The sequence below is a fragment of the Esox lucius genome, chromosome 3 (genome assembly GCF_011004845.1).
Source record: "Esox lucius isolate fEsoLuc1 chromosome 3, fEsoLuc1.pri, whole genome shotgun sequence".
NCBI classification, from domain to species: Eukaryota; Metazoa; Chordata; class Actinopteri; order Esociformes; family Esocidae; genus Esox; species Esox lucius.
The window spans coordinates 22477854-22495663 of record NC_047571.1 but is presented as its reverse complement, the minus strand read 5'-3'; the positions used below and the strand labels follow the sequence as shown (position 1 = coordinate 22495663).

Here is a 17810-nt window from a genome sequence, read left to right as displayed (position 1 = left end):
CATACAGGTCATTATCCTCCCCAACTCATCAGGAAACACAGCCTCTCATACAGGTCATTATCCTCCCCAACTCATCAGGAAACACAGCCTCTCATACAGGTCATTATCCCCCCAACTCATCAGGTAACACAACCTCTCATACAGGTCATTATCCTCCCCAACTCATCAGGAAACACAGCCTCTCATACAAGTCATTATCCTCCCCAACTCATCAGGAAACACAGCCTCTCATACAGGTCATTATCCCCCCAACTCATCAGGTAACTCAGCCACTCATACAGGTCATTATCCTCCCCAAACATCAGGTAACTCAGCCACTCATACAGGTCATTATCCTCCCCAAATCATCAGGTAACTCAGCCACTCATACAGGTCATTATCCTCCCTAACTCATCCGGTAACACGGCTATTCAATAGTAAATATATTTGACCTCTCTAGAGTATGGATCTTTCCATGTCTCCTGTTTCACTATACTGAAGTGTCTGTGTGTCTGTGTGTGTCTGTGTGTGCGTGTCTGTGCGTGCGTGTCTGTGTGCGTGCGTGTCTGTGTGCGTGCGTGTCTGTGTGCGTGCGTGTCTGTGTGCGTGCATTTGCGCGAGCGTGTTTGTGTGTTCGTGTATGTGCGTGTGTGGGCGTGCATGTGCTTGTGTGCCTGTAGGTCAGCAGTCCCAGAGCAGCTCCTCTACGGGCTCCGGTTCTCAGACTCCAACCTCCTCCTCAAGCAGTCTACCTTCTAACCTCTCCTACACATCATACATCCTCAAACAGACTCCACAGGTACAAACACACAGACATTCACCTTCCTCTCAAAAACAGACCCTGTAGGAGTACAGACCCTCACACGGGAATGCATATGCCCTTTAAAAATGACAGGCCTCAAATCCACAGGCCCACTGTCAATCTCTGATAAATTATCTTTAGTTGTAAATTCTAGCTACTAGGCATTTTATTCTTATTTCTTATCGTTTGCCTTTATGAAGGTTGGGATTTTACTTTAGCCATCCATCCATAGCTTTTAGCTTATCCAAAGTATTCTAGTACTGGTTATGGTTTTTCATTTCATTAAATCAAATTAATTATATCTTTTTTCAATAAAGCCCATCTTTACAGTGGTAGAAGTGTTAGAGCCTTGTGTTAGTAACAGTACGTGCCTTAGTTAGATTAGTTTATTCTGGGACATTGATTCAGCTCTCCCCTCTAGAACAACGCTGTCTCTGCATTAACCCGACAAATACTGATGAAGTCTCTGCGTTTTATAACTGCGCTCCTACCACCAAAAATCCAAATCTGGGTCAGAGATAATTTCATATCAACGCTCACTGCTCTCACTCATCGCTTTTTGGAAAATCATTGCCTGTGGAGAGGTCACATGTAGATACAGTGGATATAAAAAGTCCCCCCTGTTAAAATGGCAGGTTCTTGTGATGTAAAAGAACGAGACAAAGATAAATCATGTCAGAACTTTTTCCACCTTTAATGTGACCTATAACGCGAACAATTAAATTGAAAAACAAACTGAAATCTTTGAGGGTAAAAAATAAAAAACTCAAATGAACCTGGTTGCATAAGTGTGCACACCCTTAAACCAATACTTTGTTGAAGCACCTTTTGATTTTATTACAGCACTCGGGTCTTTTTGGGTAGGAGTCTATTAGCATGGCACATCTTGACAAGGCAATATTTGCCCACTCTTCTTTGCAAAAGCACTCAAAATCTGTCAGATTGCGAGGACATCTCCTGTGCACAGCCCTCTTCAGATCACCCACAGATTTTCAATTGGATTCAGGTCTGGACTCTGGCTGGGCCATTCACCACGTTAATCTTCTTCTGGTGAAGCCATGCTTTTGTGGATTTGGATGTGTGCTTTGGGTCGTTGTCATGCTGAAAGGTGAACTTCCTCTTCATCTTCAGCTTTCTAACGGACGTCTGATGGTTTTGTGCAAAAATTGCCTGGTATTTGGAACTGTTCATAATTCCCTCCACCCTGACCAAGGCCCCGGTTCCAGCTGAAGAAAAACAGCCCCAAAGCATGATGCTGCTCCACCATGCTTCACTGTGGGTATGGTGTTCTTTGGGTGATGTGCAGTGTTGTTTTTGAGCCAAACATACTAACCAAACATACTAACCCATAGCCCATTCATATAAAGAATACAGGAGATTGTTGTCACATGTAGCACACAGCCAGTACTTGCCAGAAATTTTTGCAGTTCCTTTAATGTTGGAGGCCTCTTGGAAGCCTCCCTGACCAGTTTTCTTCTTGTATTTTCATCAGTTTTGGAGGGACGTCCAGTTCTAGGTAATGTGTCTGTTGTGCCATATTTTCTCCACTTGATGATGACTGTCTTCACTATGTTCCATGGTAAATCTAGTGCTTTGGAAATTCTTTTGTACCCTTCTCCTGACTGATATCTTTGAACAATGAGATCCCTCTGATGCTTTTGAAGCTCCCTGCGGACCATGGCTTTTGCTCTGAGATGCAACAGCTGAACTTTATTTGTGATGAATCACTGCCTGAGTCACTTTAAATGATGGCAGGTGTTTAATAACTTCTATTTAACACGAGTTTGAATGTGATTGGTTAATTCTGAACACAGCCACATCCCCAGTTATAAGAGGGTGTGCACACTTATGCAACCAGGTTATTGTACGTTTTTATTTTTTATTTTTCCCCCTTGAAGATTTCAATTTGTTTTTCAATTGAATTGTTCACATTATAGGTCACATTAAAAGTGGAAAGTTCTGACATGATTTATCTTTGTCTCATTCTTTTACATCACAAAAACCTGGCCCTTTCTTTGTACCGCTCCTTCGGTTGGTAGCAGCTAATTAATGTAATACACACGGACACACAATTACCATGTCCTCAAATCGCCTAAATAATTCAGCCAACCCCTTTGAAATGCTGACTAATTTTGCAACCCTCTCAGCACCATGCCTACCGCTCACACACACTCCAAAACCCCAGAAGAAACAGAAAAAATATCTACTTTCCCGGCTCCGCTTCTACCCCATTTTCAAAAAATACCTTCTGAAGCTGTGCACTGCTGAGTTGTGTTTTTCTCTTTCCAAGGGCACTTTCTTGGTTGGTCAGCCGGCGTCGCAGAGCGTGGGGAAGCACGGGGCAACAGGCTCCGCCAGTAACGTGGTGTCGTCCCCTGCAGCGGTCACCCAGCAGGCCATTCGGGTCACCGCTGGTCAGAAGGCTGCCATTTTGGCTCAGGTCAGTACTATACAGGGAGACTTCCATTAACGACATAGTTATATACACAGCCTAGCAGGTCAGTATGCATTCCAAACTTGTACTGAACAAATTAATGAGTGGTGCTGGAGTGTAAGGTGCTTCATTTGGAGGTTCAACCACACGGGTCATTTCGGGTCGGTCCAGTGGGCAGTGCATTGTTGACCTTGTTTCATCAGGCTAGGGGAGGTAAGCCTGACAGAGTGGATCCCAGTGATGGGTCAGATGCCTGCAAGCTGAATGAAGTCAGTAGTCACGTCCCTCTGCATTCTTTTAGCAATAGATTAGGATCGATGTTATCAAAGGTTGAATTGAAACCTAACTTACTAATTGTAAGTTGCTCCCAGTTATAATTGAATGTCGTCTGTAGCAGTACAGCTCCCACAATCTTCCTATTATGGATTTCTTTAAATCGGATCATCGGTTATTTGTTTCAGGGCTGAGCCAGCTGAGTGAAAGGGTGTTTAGCTGTTTTTGGGTTAACCCTGACTATAATGTTTTTGGGTAGTGGAATTAGTTTGTCTTCCTTCCTGGTCTTGGGGCAGACAATACCCTGTAGGCAAAAACTACTGGTAATATCATCTGCTACCAACCCCAGTACCTGACCAGGCCCATCCTTATTGACAATATTAATATTTATTTATCTCCTTCACATTAACTTTGTGAAATTCTAACCCGTGCTTGCCTTTCATTATTTGGTGAGTTATGTATGAATATGATGTCTCAGCATGTCATGTCATGCCTCAATTTGCCATTTCTGACAATAAAATGGTTATCCATATCAAAGGCTTTTATTAGAGCCTACTGCTTTAATGAAGGTTGGAGCTGTGTTCGCACAAAGCTTTTGCCCAAAACGTCATTTAGAGACTCCAGAGCTTTTGCAATCTTTTAACCTTCTTTCTTTCAAAATTAGAATTACTTACATCCTAAGTAGTTGTTTGTACTATTTCTTATTTTTGTGTAGTTACGTGGTTTCTACATACTGTAATTTTGTCTCTCTTCTGTGCGACCAGACTTGGCCACTGGGGATTTGTTGGCACTAACAGTGAGTTTCCTAATGGGTGCATACTTATCTGTATCTGGAAGGAATTCTCCAAAACATTTCGTGTGAAGCATCGGGTTGCTCCTCACTACATGCCAGGGAATTTCCACAGTATCTCAGTGATTGCTTATCTGACATTTTAGATCCTGCCTTTGTAATGTCTTTCATTTGTATTGCCACCATATTGTGATTGCTGCATCCGGTGGGTTCGGTTACAACCGATTTCTGCAGCATTAGTGGGCCTGTCTCCTCCCTCAGGTTCCTCTCTAGGTTTCCTCCTAGGTTCCTGCCTCTTCCTTGGTTTTGTATTTTTTTTCTATCCACTGTACTGGGTATCTTTATAAGCACTTTATTACAAGGGCTGATGTAAAAATAACTTTAATGTATTTGATTCCGTTTGATATCATAAATTTGAGGGTGAATATAGAGCAGTGAATGCCAGACTCTGTTGATTTTGACAGTGCACATTTACACACACAGTCCTTCAGTACACAGGCCTTCAAACTGCCTTATGGAGTTGTATCTTGTCACAACATGCATGTTCTGGAATAGTTGTTCCCAACTCCAGGCCTCTAGTACCCCCCCAACAGAACATGTTTGTTCTCATCTGATTCAGCTCCTTCATAAATCCAGTGTACTTGTCTGTGACTACAGCAACAATGTGTTCTGCTGTGAGGTCTGGAGCTGGCTGGTTAGGCAGTGTTGTTTATGCTGTCTGTTTGTTTGCCCTGATTAGAGCTAGTAATTATGCCTCAGGCTGAGCTTTAATGTTGACTAATTGTCGTTGCGTCTCTGCTCTCTTCTTTTCTTATTACCGCCATTCATTTGCAACATTCTGTCTTCCTCTGCCAGTCTATCTTATCATTGCAGCGCTATGGACTCACAGAGCCTGTATTTAGAGCTGCCAAAGTCTATTTTTCTGTGGATGTGTTGTACAACCTCTCTCACTGCTTTTATGTTTTCGGCCCCTTATAAAAAAAACACGAGCAAATGCTGTACTAAGTTGGGGAATGTGGTGTTTGGTACCTTTTCGAGAGTACGTTATTGTGTACCAGACATTTAAGAGGACTGCAGTATATGTCTGAGACCGTGCTTTCACTTCCCTCACTGTGCAAGTATAACCAGAATTAGCATTTTCATCTTTTTTCCAAACCCCCCTCTCATCTACAGCTCCTCTCTGTTCCACTGGGGCCTTGTCTGCTTGGGTATTAACATCATGCAGTAGCTTAATGCTCTCATTTCTCTTGATTCAATTACAAAAGGGTTTCAGGTGGAGTTCTGTTATGTGAAGGGGGATCATGCTAAGTGCAGTTTTTTTAAGATGGAGCTGCCTTATGTGGGTCAGTCTGAATTAGCAATCATGTTGAGCTAGGTCACTTATTGAACTGATGGCCCCTCTGAAGGTATTGTTAAGGAATTGTATATTGTCCTAATCTCTTTAATCTGAAATGTGAATTTCCTACCAGAATATTATTTCCCCAGGCTATTGTACACAGTTGATGTGCATCTGGAACAACATACTATGATAGTGACCTTGCTGAGTAACGTATTTAATGAATTTATTCTCCCCAGGTTATTGTGCACAGTAGACATGCATCTGGAACAACATACTATGATAATGACCTTGCTGAGTAATGTATTTAATCAATTTAATCTCCCCAGGCTATTGTGCACAGTAGACATGCATCTGGAACAACATACTGTGATAGTGACCTTGCTGAGTAATGTATTTAATCAATTTAATCTCCCCAGGCTATTGTGCACAGTGGACATGCATCTGGAACAATATACTATGATAATGACCTTGCTGAGTAATGTATTTGCAATCTTAGATATCAAAATTATGCAGAGACTGCAAACAAAGCATTGCTTCTGACATTTGGGGAAAAAAGACACTAACCAGCTAATAGCCTATAACGATTTGAGCAGAAGATCTAGGTATAAGAATAAGAAGAATCTGACGTGGGTAATATCACCTACTATTCGGTTGAATACACGAAGGATATTTTAAGATACTGTTTGAATGGAATGTATTGGCAGGCACTGGGCGGGTCCCAAGCCTCCCAGGTAAAGCTGTCTGATGGCACAGTGAAGATGGTAACCACAGCGACAGCTGCTCACCTGTCGAAACCTGGCACAACCACACTCAGGATGACAGGCGGAGTCATCACTGCCACTAGCTCCACCCCCAGTGCTGTCACCATCCCCGCTGCCACGGCAACTGTCAGTCATCAGGTGAGTGGGAGGAGTTTGGAGAATTCGGGGCTGCCTTCCCCAAAAGACCCTGTATTAGAACTAAATCCTCTGGTATTTTATTCAAACATGAAGTCTCTCTTCCGTGCCTGATCCCCATCTTTGAACGCCGCTCTCCCAGAACTGTTAATTGGAATGTCAGTGTCTTGCCAGAGAGAAATGTGTTCCTTTGTTCCGGCTAGAACAGCGTAAACCCACTGGCCCTGCCTGATCAGTCCACCTCTTAGAAATAATTACAAAGGATGGGCTTTATCAGTGGAGCTGCAGAATGGAAGTTACGGCTGTGGAACCTGACACAACACGAGTTATGAAACTAAATTATCGACGTCTGTTCCCTGAGATGTGCATCTCTTTCTCTTATCTCCCCATGTGGTTAATTGTAACATGGTTAAATGTCAGGCATCAAACCTGAGTTTTACCTCCCCCTAACAGCTGCTGTTGTTTTTTGGTTCCAGCTTGCGGATGGTTCGGTTCAGGCCAAACCTCTGTCACATTCTGTCCTGATGGCAGCCAACCAGGCCGCAGTCATCAGTGCCGCAAAGAACGCCAGTGCCGCTACCGCCGTTACCATGACCAAGAACGCCACGGCAACTGCCGTTACCAAAAGTGTTGCCGGTTTGGTTACCATGACGAAGGGTGCCGCTGCGACCGTCACCTTGACAAAGGGTCCTAACCCATCTGGCACCGTGGTCACGGTGGCCAAGAGTGTAAACAACATGCCCGTCATCAGCATGGCCAAAGGGGCGGGGTCTACGGTTGTGGGCGTGCCAAAGAGTGCCAGCACCACATTGGTCAGTGGAATGACTGCAGGGGGAGGGAAGACTGCGGCCACTCTTTCAGGTAGCAAGATAATATTAATGCAAGAAATGCATTGCTGCTTTTTTGGGACAGGTCTTCATTTTTAATGTCAGTGGGATCACCTGTGTGAATAAAACATAGATGTACAATGAATAGATAATGTACAAGGGCAAATGCAACCTCCTATCTAAGTGTTATCCTGTGTTCTGGTATCTTCAAGGTATGCTGAAGATCCACTCGGGCGCGTCCAGCTCCCAGCAGACAGTCCTGACCATCCCCACCAACCAGCTCAAACAGCTGGGGGTGGGCACAGCCACAGGGGGGCTACAGACCATACTCATGCCGGTTGGCAAAGGTAAGAGTGGAGATGACGCCGTCATCAAATATACCATATCAATCAGTCCATCAGAAAATGACTCAAAACAGTGTAGGAAAGTGGAAAACCAGTAGATAGAATGTCCTTGTAGGTCTGTAGAGTCTGATCTGTAGCGTATGCTATGGGATTCTGCCTACTCCCCGGGTAGTTGGAAACAATGATGACCAAGGGTGTTGGAATATTAAAACTCCTGACACACTGTCCACCTGGGTCCGTATGAACTTTCTGTCAGTGTTCTGAGGAGGGGGTCTGGGCACCAGTTTTTAGCCCGGACCTGCTTGTGGGAAGATAAAGGTTTAGCTGTTGAGTCATGGAGACCAGAAAGACTGTCACCTTCACAGCTAAAATCGCTGTCTCATTCATTATACATTCACAACTCGTCTGTGTTGTTCCTGTTCTCTCCTCTCTGTCTTACTGACTGTCTGATTGTCTGTCTGCCTGCTCCTTCTGTCTGTTTATGTCTCTGTGTCTGTCTGTGTGTCTCTATGTCTGTCTGTGTGTCTCTGTGTCTGTCTGTGTGTCTCTGTGTCTGTCTGTGTGTCTCTGTGTCTGTCTGTGTGTCTCTGTGTCTGTCTGTGTGTCTGTGTGTCTCTGTGTCTGTGTGTCTCTTTGTCTGTGTGTGTGTCTCTGTGTCTGTCTGTGTGTCTCTATGTCTGTGTGTGTCTGTCTGTGTGTCTCTGTGTCTGTCTGTGTGTCTCTGTGTCTGTCTGTGTGTCTCTGTGTGTGTCTGTGTGTGTCTCTGTGTCTGTGTGTGTCTCTGTGTCTCTGTGTCTGTGTGTGTCTGTGTGTGTCTAGTAGTCCAGTCTAGCAGTGTATGTAAAGGGCCAGCTCCCAGTCCTGCAGCTGGAGCCACTCCCAGCCCTGCAGCCGGAGCTACTCCCAGTCGTGCAGCTGGAGCCCAGGCCTTCCCGACCCCCTCCCTCCCCCTGCCTCCGGCTCAAGGTGAGAGGAGCGTCCCTCCCCCTGTCTTTCTCTCCCTTCTTCCTCACAGCTGTTCTTGTGTAGTGTGTATTGAGCTCCATCTCTTACACTGTTTCTCTCCTTTACAGTCAAGACTGAGCCAGGACTCTCTACACCCATCTCTACTACACCTGCTCCGTCGCCCCCGGTAACAGCCCCTGTCGCTTGCTCAACCCCTGTACCTGCCCCCCCCACTGCCTGCGCCTCAGTCAAACTGGAGCAGGGCGCTGATGTCACAACCCACCACCTCGTTGAGGTCATCAAGTAAGAACAACTTTGATGAAGCCCCAACCAAACAATGTATACCGTGAACAGGACCATTGGGTAACAACAGGACCGTGGTCATTGGGGAACAACAGGACCATGGTCATTGGGGAACAACAGGACCATGGTCATTGGGTAACAACAGGACCATGGTCATTGGGTAACAACAGGACCATGGTCATTGGGTAACAACAGGACCATGGCTATTGGTTAACAACAGGACCATGGCCATTGGTTAACAACAGGACCATGGCCATTGGTTAACAACAGGACCATGGTCATTGGTTAATAACAGGACCATGGTCATTGGTTAATAACAGGACCATGGTCATTGGTTAACTACAGGACCATGGTCATTGGGTAACAACAGGACCATGGTCATTGGGTAACAACAGGACCATGGCCATTGGTTAACAACAGGACCATGGTCATTGGTTAACAACAGGACCATGGTCATTGGTTAACAACAGGACCATGGTCATTGGTTAAAAACAGGACCATGGTCATTGGTTAACAACAGGGCCATGGTCATTGGTTAACAACAAGACCATGGTCATTGGTTAACAACAGGACCATGGTCATTGGGTAACAACAGGACCATGGCCATTGGTTAACAACAGGACCATGGTCATTGGTTAACAACAGGACCATGGTCATTGGTTAACAACAGGACCATGGTCATTGGTTAACAACAGGACCATGGTCATTGGTTAACAACAGGACCATGGCCAATGGTTAGCATAGCAGCACTAGCATAGACATTGATGTTTTTGGCTCTACACTTACATCTGTTTTCATTGTGTGTGTGTGTGCTCCTTAGTACGGAACATATAGAGACCCTGATGCAGCTGCTCACCGCCGTGGTGAAGAAGTTCCCCCTCATTGTACCAGAGAAAAGTGAGCTCCTTTCTTTCATGTCTCTTCATTCTCCCTCCTGGTTCCTTTTAAAGACATTCTTGTTCACTGAGTTGTCATAGAAACAAAGCTAGAATGGCTCGGGGGGGACGTTATACTCTCGGTGGTCATTAAAATCACGTTGCGGTTTTAATGTAAGAGGTTTTAACCCCAGTGTCCTGGCGCCATTTCCCTCATGGCCACCTACTCCTCCTCCTCAGTGGCATGTTCCACTCCTCACTACTCCTCATAGAGTGGTGAACAGTCTGGCATGAACCTAGGTGGAGGAGGTCAGCCCTCCCATAGCACTAACTCAGTTGGTAGAACAGCACTATACATCCTGTCTATTATTAGGTTTCCTATTACTGTTTCCCTTGGAATTATCAATATTAATTTTGCTTAAACTGGCGTAATAACTCAGAAAGTTGATGGTCAAATGTTTTCTAATTTGGCAGGCCATTGTTATAGGCCATTTGTAAATTGTCCTAAAAGAAGGCCAGTGCTGCTACTGTCGTTACCATGATGGGCCATAGGTGGCGTTGGCCCATAGGGGGCGCTGGCTCGTAGGTGGCACTGGTCTATAAGTGGGGCTGTAATAAGCGTGTCATTTTTTACCTGGACTGCCCTGTTTGATGTCCAGGTCTCTAGTTATTATTATTATTATTTCACAGACTTTGGCTAATGTCCCTGTTCATATGCTATTTGTGTCATGTTGTGTTGTTCAGCCGAAGACTCCCATCCGTTCTGTGCAGTGTCTACGGAGCAATACTACTCCTGGAACATCGGGAAACGCAGGGCTGCAGAGGTAAGCTGTCCTGTTGGCAATGAACAGTGTGTGGACAGGTCATAGTTCATAAGTCGGGTGTGTGTTCTGATGAGACAGTGACTCTGCATATTTCCTGCTAACCTCATGTCTCCCTGTCCAGTCTGGTGCTCGTCTCTGTCTGTCTGTTTGCTCCGTCATCGTCTTGGTCTTTCATCTCTACGAGACACACTCACTGTACCCCAGTTGCTATCAAGTCTCTGTGGACCCATTTGATCTCTGAAAGCAGTCTGACCTTGCTTTCTTCTTTCTGCCTGGCAGTCAGTCTTCTGACACTGGGTAAAAGACTATGATGGGAGGAAGTGCCTGGGCTATGGTAATGATGTGTGGTAATGACGCTCCTGGGGCTGACTACTGACTTTAGTATGGAAACTCACATCTTAGCAGAGGAGCTTCAGGGGACAGGATGCCTGGGAAACTCAAGAGAGGGCTGCTCTTTTTGTCAACAGTGAAAAACCTATTTGAAGAGGAATACATTTCAAGTCAATTTACCTAAATTCATTAGGCCCTGCTCTATGGATGTCACATGACACGGATGCAGTATGTGCTGGTCCAGGCTGAGCATCAGAAAACATCTGGTGTGACCACCATTTGAGCTGGCTGTTGATTGAAATCTACAACATAACCCCACTACCATGGAGCACTCTGTTCATCAATACAACACCGTAACCCCACTACCATGGAGCACTCTGTTCATCAATACAACACCGTAACCCCACTACCATGGAGCACTCTGTTCATCAACACAACACCATAACCCCACTGACATGGAGCACTGTTCATCAATACAACACCATAACCCCACTGACATGGAGCACTCTGTTCATCAATACAACACCGTAACCCCACTGACATGGAGCACTCTGTTCACAACCATGACATCAACACAACACCATAACCCCACTGACATGGAGCACTCTGTTCACAACCATGACATCAACACAACACCATAACCCCACTGACATGGAGCACTCTGTTCATCAATACAACACCGTAACCCCACTGACATGGAGCACTCTGTTCACAACCATGACAGTAGCAAACCGCTGTTCTACCCAATCCCATACACGTTGTCTGCAATCAGCCCTGTAGAATTGAAACCTGGACTCATATGAACACTTTTCCAGCAGAGGGGTTTTGCCCACTAAAGACCCTGGTGTCTGTTCTCTGAGGATAGGGTCTGGACTGGCTTGGTTACACTTGGTCTGCCACACCTGGCAGGTAGATTAAATACATCACGGCAAAGGAGAAATGCTCGCTAACAAAGATGTTAGCAATTCCTTGCACAATATATCAGGGTTGATTTTTTTACATCTGTATATGGTAAATGTGTGGGATCTCTTATTTCTGCTGATGAAACATGGAAGCAACACTCAACATGTCTATGTTTTAGTTCAGTGTTTATTGCTGGGAACTATGGAGAATCCCAGCTGGCAGGGTTGTTATGCAGAACACTTGTGTCTCTGTTTCTGACTGTTTGAGTGTCGCGTGTGTTAATGTGTGTTGTTGAGTAAATTAGGATGACCACATTTCAAAGTTGGCCTGGTCTGTGTTCCTGGTAGCTCCAGCGGGCGGTGGCTGTGAAGCGTGTGGTCCAGGATGTGCTGGAGCGCTGCCCACGCCTGCAGGCCCTCACCCCCCCTAAGACCAGAGAGGTAGTCCAGTGGTGCCGACAGCGAGGCTACACGCCCCCGGACCCCGAGCCCCAGCGCAGCGCTCGGCCTGAGGAAGGATCCATGGAGGACATCCTGACACAGATAGACAACGAGCCAGGTACAGTGGCCGGCTGTGTGTGTGTGGGTGTTGTTGTGTAGTGTGTGGGTGTTAGTGTGAAACCACATGTAATGTTTGTGTTAAAAATAAACATTTTGTTTGTCCTTCTAAAACCCCCCAAATCCAGTGCCTTCCTGCCTCCCTGCCTGCTGCTTTGTTCAGCCTGTTTTCACACTCAGGCACTGTTAATGAATTGTGTCCTTTGTCCTGATTGGAGAAGACAGGAGACCACCCTGATGATTCACAGCCACTTGAGCCTTTTCTGACGGCCTGGATGTGCACACCTTTTATCGTTCTCCTTTTCATTCCCTCTCTTCACCTCTGTCACTCACCCTTTCTCTCGTTTTTGGCCTAGATCACCTTTTCTGTCTGTAGAGCTATGTTTAAGTGTGTGTGTGTGCTCGTGTGTGTTCTCCTCTTTGAGCAGAGTGCCCCTCTACTCTGGGTAGCTGTGAGGAGCTGGTTCAGCGGTTGGAGCAGCTACAGACCTTGCTGAAGACTGAGCCCGAGGACCATGACGATGAGGTCCTGGACATCATCAGTGTGACTCCTCCTTCCCAGAGGTTAAAGGTCAAGGAGGAGGAACAGGAAGATGACCCTGAACCAAAGTACTTCCTTGCTCCAGAACCCGCGACCCAGTTCATCAGCGACACAGCCCAACAGGTTAGTAGGAAGTTGTTTAGTCCACACTAGCAGATCAGTCACTTGGCGAGGTTGGTCCTTACTTAGGGATGGTCTCCCCCTCTAACTCAGACAAGAATGTCCACTTTGCAGTGAAATTCAGTACATTATTCATTAGCAGGTTAGAGGCAGGCTATAGACGATGAAGACGGAGGGTGCCAGGTTGCGCAGTGCTTTATTTATGTTAGTGGATGGAGATGCAGTGATTGGAAATGTGACAATACACTCCAAGCATTAGCACAGCTTTGTATCTAAAATTCCCAGCGTCTTGGATTAATCTGCCTGTGCCTCTTTAGGTCTCTTCTTCCTCTTTTTATCTGTCTCTTCTTTTTCTCTGTTTCTTCTTCTATTCATGGGTCTCTTCTTCCTCTCCCAGATTGGTGTATCCTTCCAGCAGGTGGAGGTGGTGAAGAATGTGTTTGCACCAGTGATGGAGGCAATGATACTTAAGGTCAGTCTCTCTGAGTTAAACACACAACACAGCACAATGAGAAGTATGTACTCTGGCCTTACTTAAATACACCTGGCCTTACTTAGATACAGCTGGCCTTACTTAAATACCCCTGGCCTTACTTAAATACGCCTACCACAGATGTGGTAATGTAGTATAGTGTATGTTGGACCATGTGAATGATCAGTGATTATGCTCCGTAGGCCACAGAGCAGTTTGCCAGTGACATCCTGAGAGAAGCCCTGGCAGGAGCCCATGTCAGGTCCTCTCAGAACAGGTGAGTCCATCCTCCTCTATCCCCAGTAACACTAACCAGGACATACCGATCAGATGACCCATGAGAGTGACCCACATGATGTTTCCCCAGGCCTCCCCGGGAGATAACAGCCATGAACATCCACCAAGCCATCTGTGCCATCCCCACCTGTGACTTCCTCACCAACACCCACATGGGCTACCTGACCAAGGAGGACTGACACACACACACACACACATTACCGAAGGAGAACGTCCACTCGGAGGACGCTGCTGCCAGCACTTCCGCCTGGAGACAGTTTGGTCCGATGTGGTCCCGTCTGTCCACTGTTGAACTGAACCACGGTCTGTGTAGAAGAGCACTACGGCTGCAACAGGAACCGTCGGACCGCGTCAGTTTGTCACCCGGTTCCTCTCACCGTCTATTTGGTTTCGCCTGCCACATTCGCTGTCCCATCCACTCCAGTCATTATCGAGATGAACTGTGATTAGTTGCTTTAGCTAAGGGCTCCTGGAAATGCAGAACCAATTTGTTTCTGTTAGTTTAACTGAAACTTTAAACAATGAGTCTGCTACTTTTCCTATCTGCTGTTTCAAGAACGCAGACAACACTAACATCTGGGTGAATTTCAGGACTGCGGAATTCTGGTTTAGAGAAGACAAGACTTATTGTAGCCAGGCAACAAGTGTTCAGCGGGGGTGTCTTAGCAAAGGCCACCCCGGGACCATTCATAACATAGTTGGCAAAGCCCGTTCTTTAATAATCTCTTTGGGTCTGTATAAACAAGTCCACCTGACCCTTACTAATGTACTGTCCCTCCTGCTGCAGGGACAATAAAGGAAGCAAATCTCCGGCTTTAAGGGAACCTTTAAAATGCTTTTGAATGTTAACACAGGTGAGATTATCTCCTCTACAGTTAATGTTAACACAGGTGAGATTATCTCCTCTACAGTTAATGGGTGGGTTGAACAGTCAGTACCATTACATGGGGTTCTAGTGTCAGGTGTTTCTTTGAGTGACTGTTATGCTAGGTTATGTATCCCCATTCTGGTCCCTCAACCCCCCCAACCCCCCCAGTCTGGGGACTGAACAACATCACATGAACGTTGTATTAAACATAGTTGGCCTATAAATGTTTTCTAATGGTTAAAAAAAAGAAATATGGGACAGTTTGTCTGGATTATGTGTTGAAATATTAAGATAAAGAGAAGAGTGAAGCGGCTTACAAACATTCTGTATTGATTAGACAACTTCCCTTAATACCAGTCTTAATTTTAATATACTATGCTGGGAGCAGTCCCATTGTCACTAATTTAATCAAGAGATACCTTGAACCATAAATTGGATTGGAGATGGTTCGGTTATTTTCCGTTATGAATTTTTCGACATTTCACAGACTCGATTTTTTTGTTTGTATTTAGTCATGAACTGACTAAGTTGGAATGGAACAAAGACCAATCCTTACTTGTGTGTCCAGTGTGTAAGCTCCTGACCTGGTCCCAGATCGATGTGTGCTCCAGACGACTAAGCATGTACATATGGCAACGTTCAGGACTGGGCCTGCAAAAGCACATACCAATCTGGAACGGGACCAGTTCCACATGTCACTGAAGGACTACTGTTCTCATCTGAGAATTCGTAGATTACAAACACATTCATGAGTCCTTGATTAACATTGGGTTTTGACCCGGTCCGCTCCCATTGCGTTGACCGCCTGTTGTTGAAGTACATTTCAAATGTTCTGTTTTCCCTACAGGTTGTCTCTCCTTACCACTACAACCGTGCGTGTGTTTCTAGTCTGTATGAATGACTGCTTCTGAATGCATATCAAGCCCTGCTACCAGCAACATCATTTCTATGGAGTGTCAGGAGGTTTGTGGTTTTGTGTGCGTTTGTGTATTTATGTATTGGTTTGTGTTTGAGTGAGTAAATGTGGTTGTGAAGTCTGTGTCTTCTGTAACTGTGTGAGTGAGAAAGTAAAGATGAATTAATGAAAATATCTGTTTATTATTTTTGATGTTTTGTACATGATTTTTGGTGGGTATATATTTGTTTTTCTGTATGAATCTGGTGAGTGTAGTGTGTTGTGTGCTGACTTAAAGGAGTGGTAGCCTTGCCCGTTTGACCAAACTAAGTATTCTAGAAATAATATCAATTGACCATTGTATATTAATTTTCCAGTACACACCAAAAATATGATCAATATTCTTGTAATAAAATGGAAAACCTGTTTAAAAAACTGTGGTTGTATTAATGGTGTGACTTGGCAGTCTGTTTGACATGGGTGATCCCAGTGGGAATTCATCCCTTCTCTAAACATGGGAACAGTCTGTGTGACATGGGTGATCCCAGCGGGAATTCATCCCTTCTCTAAACATGGGAACAGTCTGTGTGACATGGCTAAACATGGGAACAGTCTGTGTGACATGGGTAAACATGGGAACAGTCTGTGTGACATGGGTAAACATGGGAACAGTCTGTGAGACATGGGTAAACATGGGAACAGTCTGTGAGACATGGGTAAACATGGGAACAGTCTGTGAGACATGGGTAAACATGGGAACAGTCTGTGTGACATGGGTAAACATGGGAACAGTCTGTGTGACATGGGTAAACATGGGAACAGTCTGTGAGACATGGGTAAACATGGGAACAGTCTGTGTGACATGGGTAAACATGGGAACAGTCTGTGTGACATGGGTAAACATGGGAACAGTCTGTGTGACATGGGTAAACATGGGAACAGTCTGTGAGACATGGGTAAACATGGGAACAGTCTGTGTGACATGGGTAAACATGGGAACAGTCTGTGAGACATGGGTAAACATGGGAACAGTCTGTGAGACATGGGTAAACATGGGAACAGTCTGTGAGACATGGGTAAACATGGGAACAGTCTGTGTGACATGGATAAACATGGGAACAGTCTGACATGGGTAAACATGGGAACAGTCTGTGTGACATGGGTAAACATGGGAACAGTCTGTGTGACATGGCTAAACATGGGAACAGTCTGTGTGACATGGGTAAACATGGGAACAGTCTGTGTGACATGGCTAAACATGGGAACAGTCTGTGTGACATGGGTAAACATGGGAACAGTCTGACATGGGTAAACATGGGAACAGTCTGTGTGACATGGGTAAACATGGGAACAGTCTGTGTGACATGGCTAAACATGGGAACAGTCTGACATGGGTGATCCCAGCAGGAATCCATCCCCTCTCTAAACATGGGAACAGTCTGTCACATGGGTGACAGTGTGTGTGACGGTGCTGCAGTGGATTGGGGGGGATTACATGGTGCTGGACTGATCGGGAGGCTTTGTCTGTTTTTGGTTTAGATCATGTTAGAATCAGATGGCAGGACTTCATGTTCTCTCAATGTGGCTCCACTCCCGGGCCTGCCTCCCTCCCTGATTTGTCAATGAAGGGATGGCAAATGAGATAGTAAAGGGATAAAAAGGGATCTGGTGCAGAGAGAGGGATTAAACTCAATCTCACTGGGAAGTACTGGCCTTCTGCAATCCTGGAACATCAACAGTCAGAAACAAAACCACTCTTGCAGGTCCCAGACTGAACACGCCTATGATGGTCAACTTTGTTCAAACACATTAGTTGTTTTTAGGAGAGAAACAGACATGTTTTCAGCCGTAGTGACTGACTAGAAGCATCTGAGAGGTGTGTGTTATTACGTGATAGAGCTTTGTGACATGGAGAACGTAGTCATGACAACCAGGGCCGACCACCGGGTTTCACTTCCCTGAGGGTCACACTGTGGTTCCTGCTGTTCTGATCATTCCTCTTAGATTTGCTGTGCGTTCAGGTCACTTTGCAATGTGTTTAGTTTGAAAAGACATATTTTAAAACAGTGACCATGCTCAGACCTTCTTTGTTTTGAACGGGTCTTTCAGTACTGCAGTGTTACCCTGTTAGATTACATATAATGTTTGCTTGCTATAAATTTTCAGGTTCTGTTAAGTGTAGCTTTCTGTAATATT

At 45.3% G+C, this 17810-nt stretch overlaps 1 protein-coding gene across 4 annotated transcripts in view; it reads left to right on the top strand.

The window, feature by feature from the left end:
* Nucleotides 1-16050, top strand: part of yeats2 (YEATS domain containing 2) — a 30200-nt gene extending 14150 nt beyond the window's left edge. For 3 of the 4 annotated variants that reach the window (XM_029118778.2, XM_029118777.2, XM_034291449.1), the window contains exons 17-30: nt 660-778; nt 3072-3221; nt 6322-6516; nt 6990-7374; nt 7553-7687; nt 8504-8650; nt 8758-8932; nt 9753-9829; nt 10552-10631; nt 12212-12422; nt 12850-13085; nt 13480-13554; nt 13758-13831; nt 13922-16050. In XM_029118778.2, the coding sequence (XP_028974611.2) occupies nt 660-778; nt 3072-3221; nt 6322-6516; nt 6990-7374; nt 7553-7687; nt 8504-8650; nt 8758-8932; nt 9753-9829; nt 10552-10631; nt 12212-12422; nt 12850-13085; nt 13480-13554; nt 13758-13831; nt 13922-14030 (2168 nt within the window). In that variant the 3' untranslated portion in view covers nt 14031-16050. The remainder of the gene's footprint in view (nt 1-659; nt 779-3071; nt 3222-6321; nt 6517-6989; nt 7375-7552; nt 7688-8503; nt 8651-8757; nt 8933-9752; nt 9830-10551; nt 10632-12211; nt 12423-12849; nt 13086-13479; nt 13555-13757; nt 13832-13921) is intronic. The other variant, XM_029118779.2, reaches the window with a different exon arrangement.
* Nucleotides 16051-17810: the final 1760 nt, after the last annotated feature.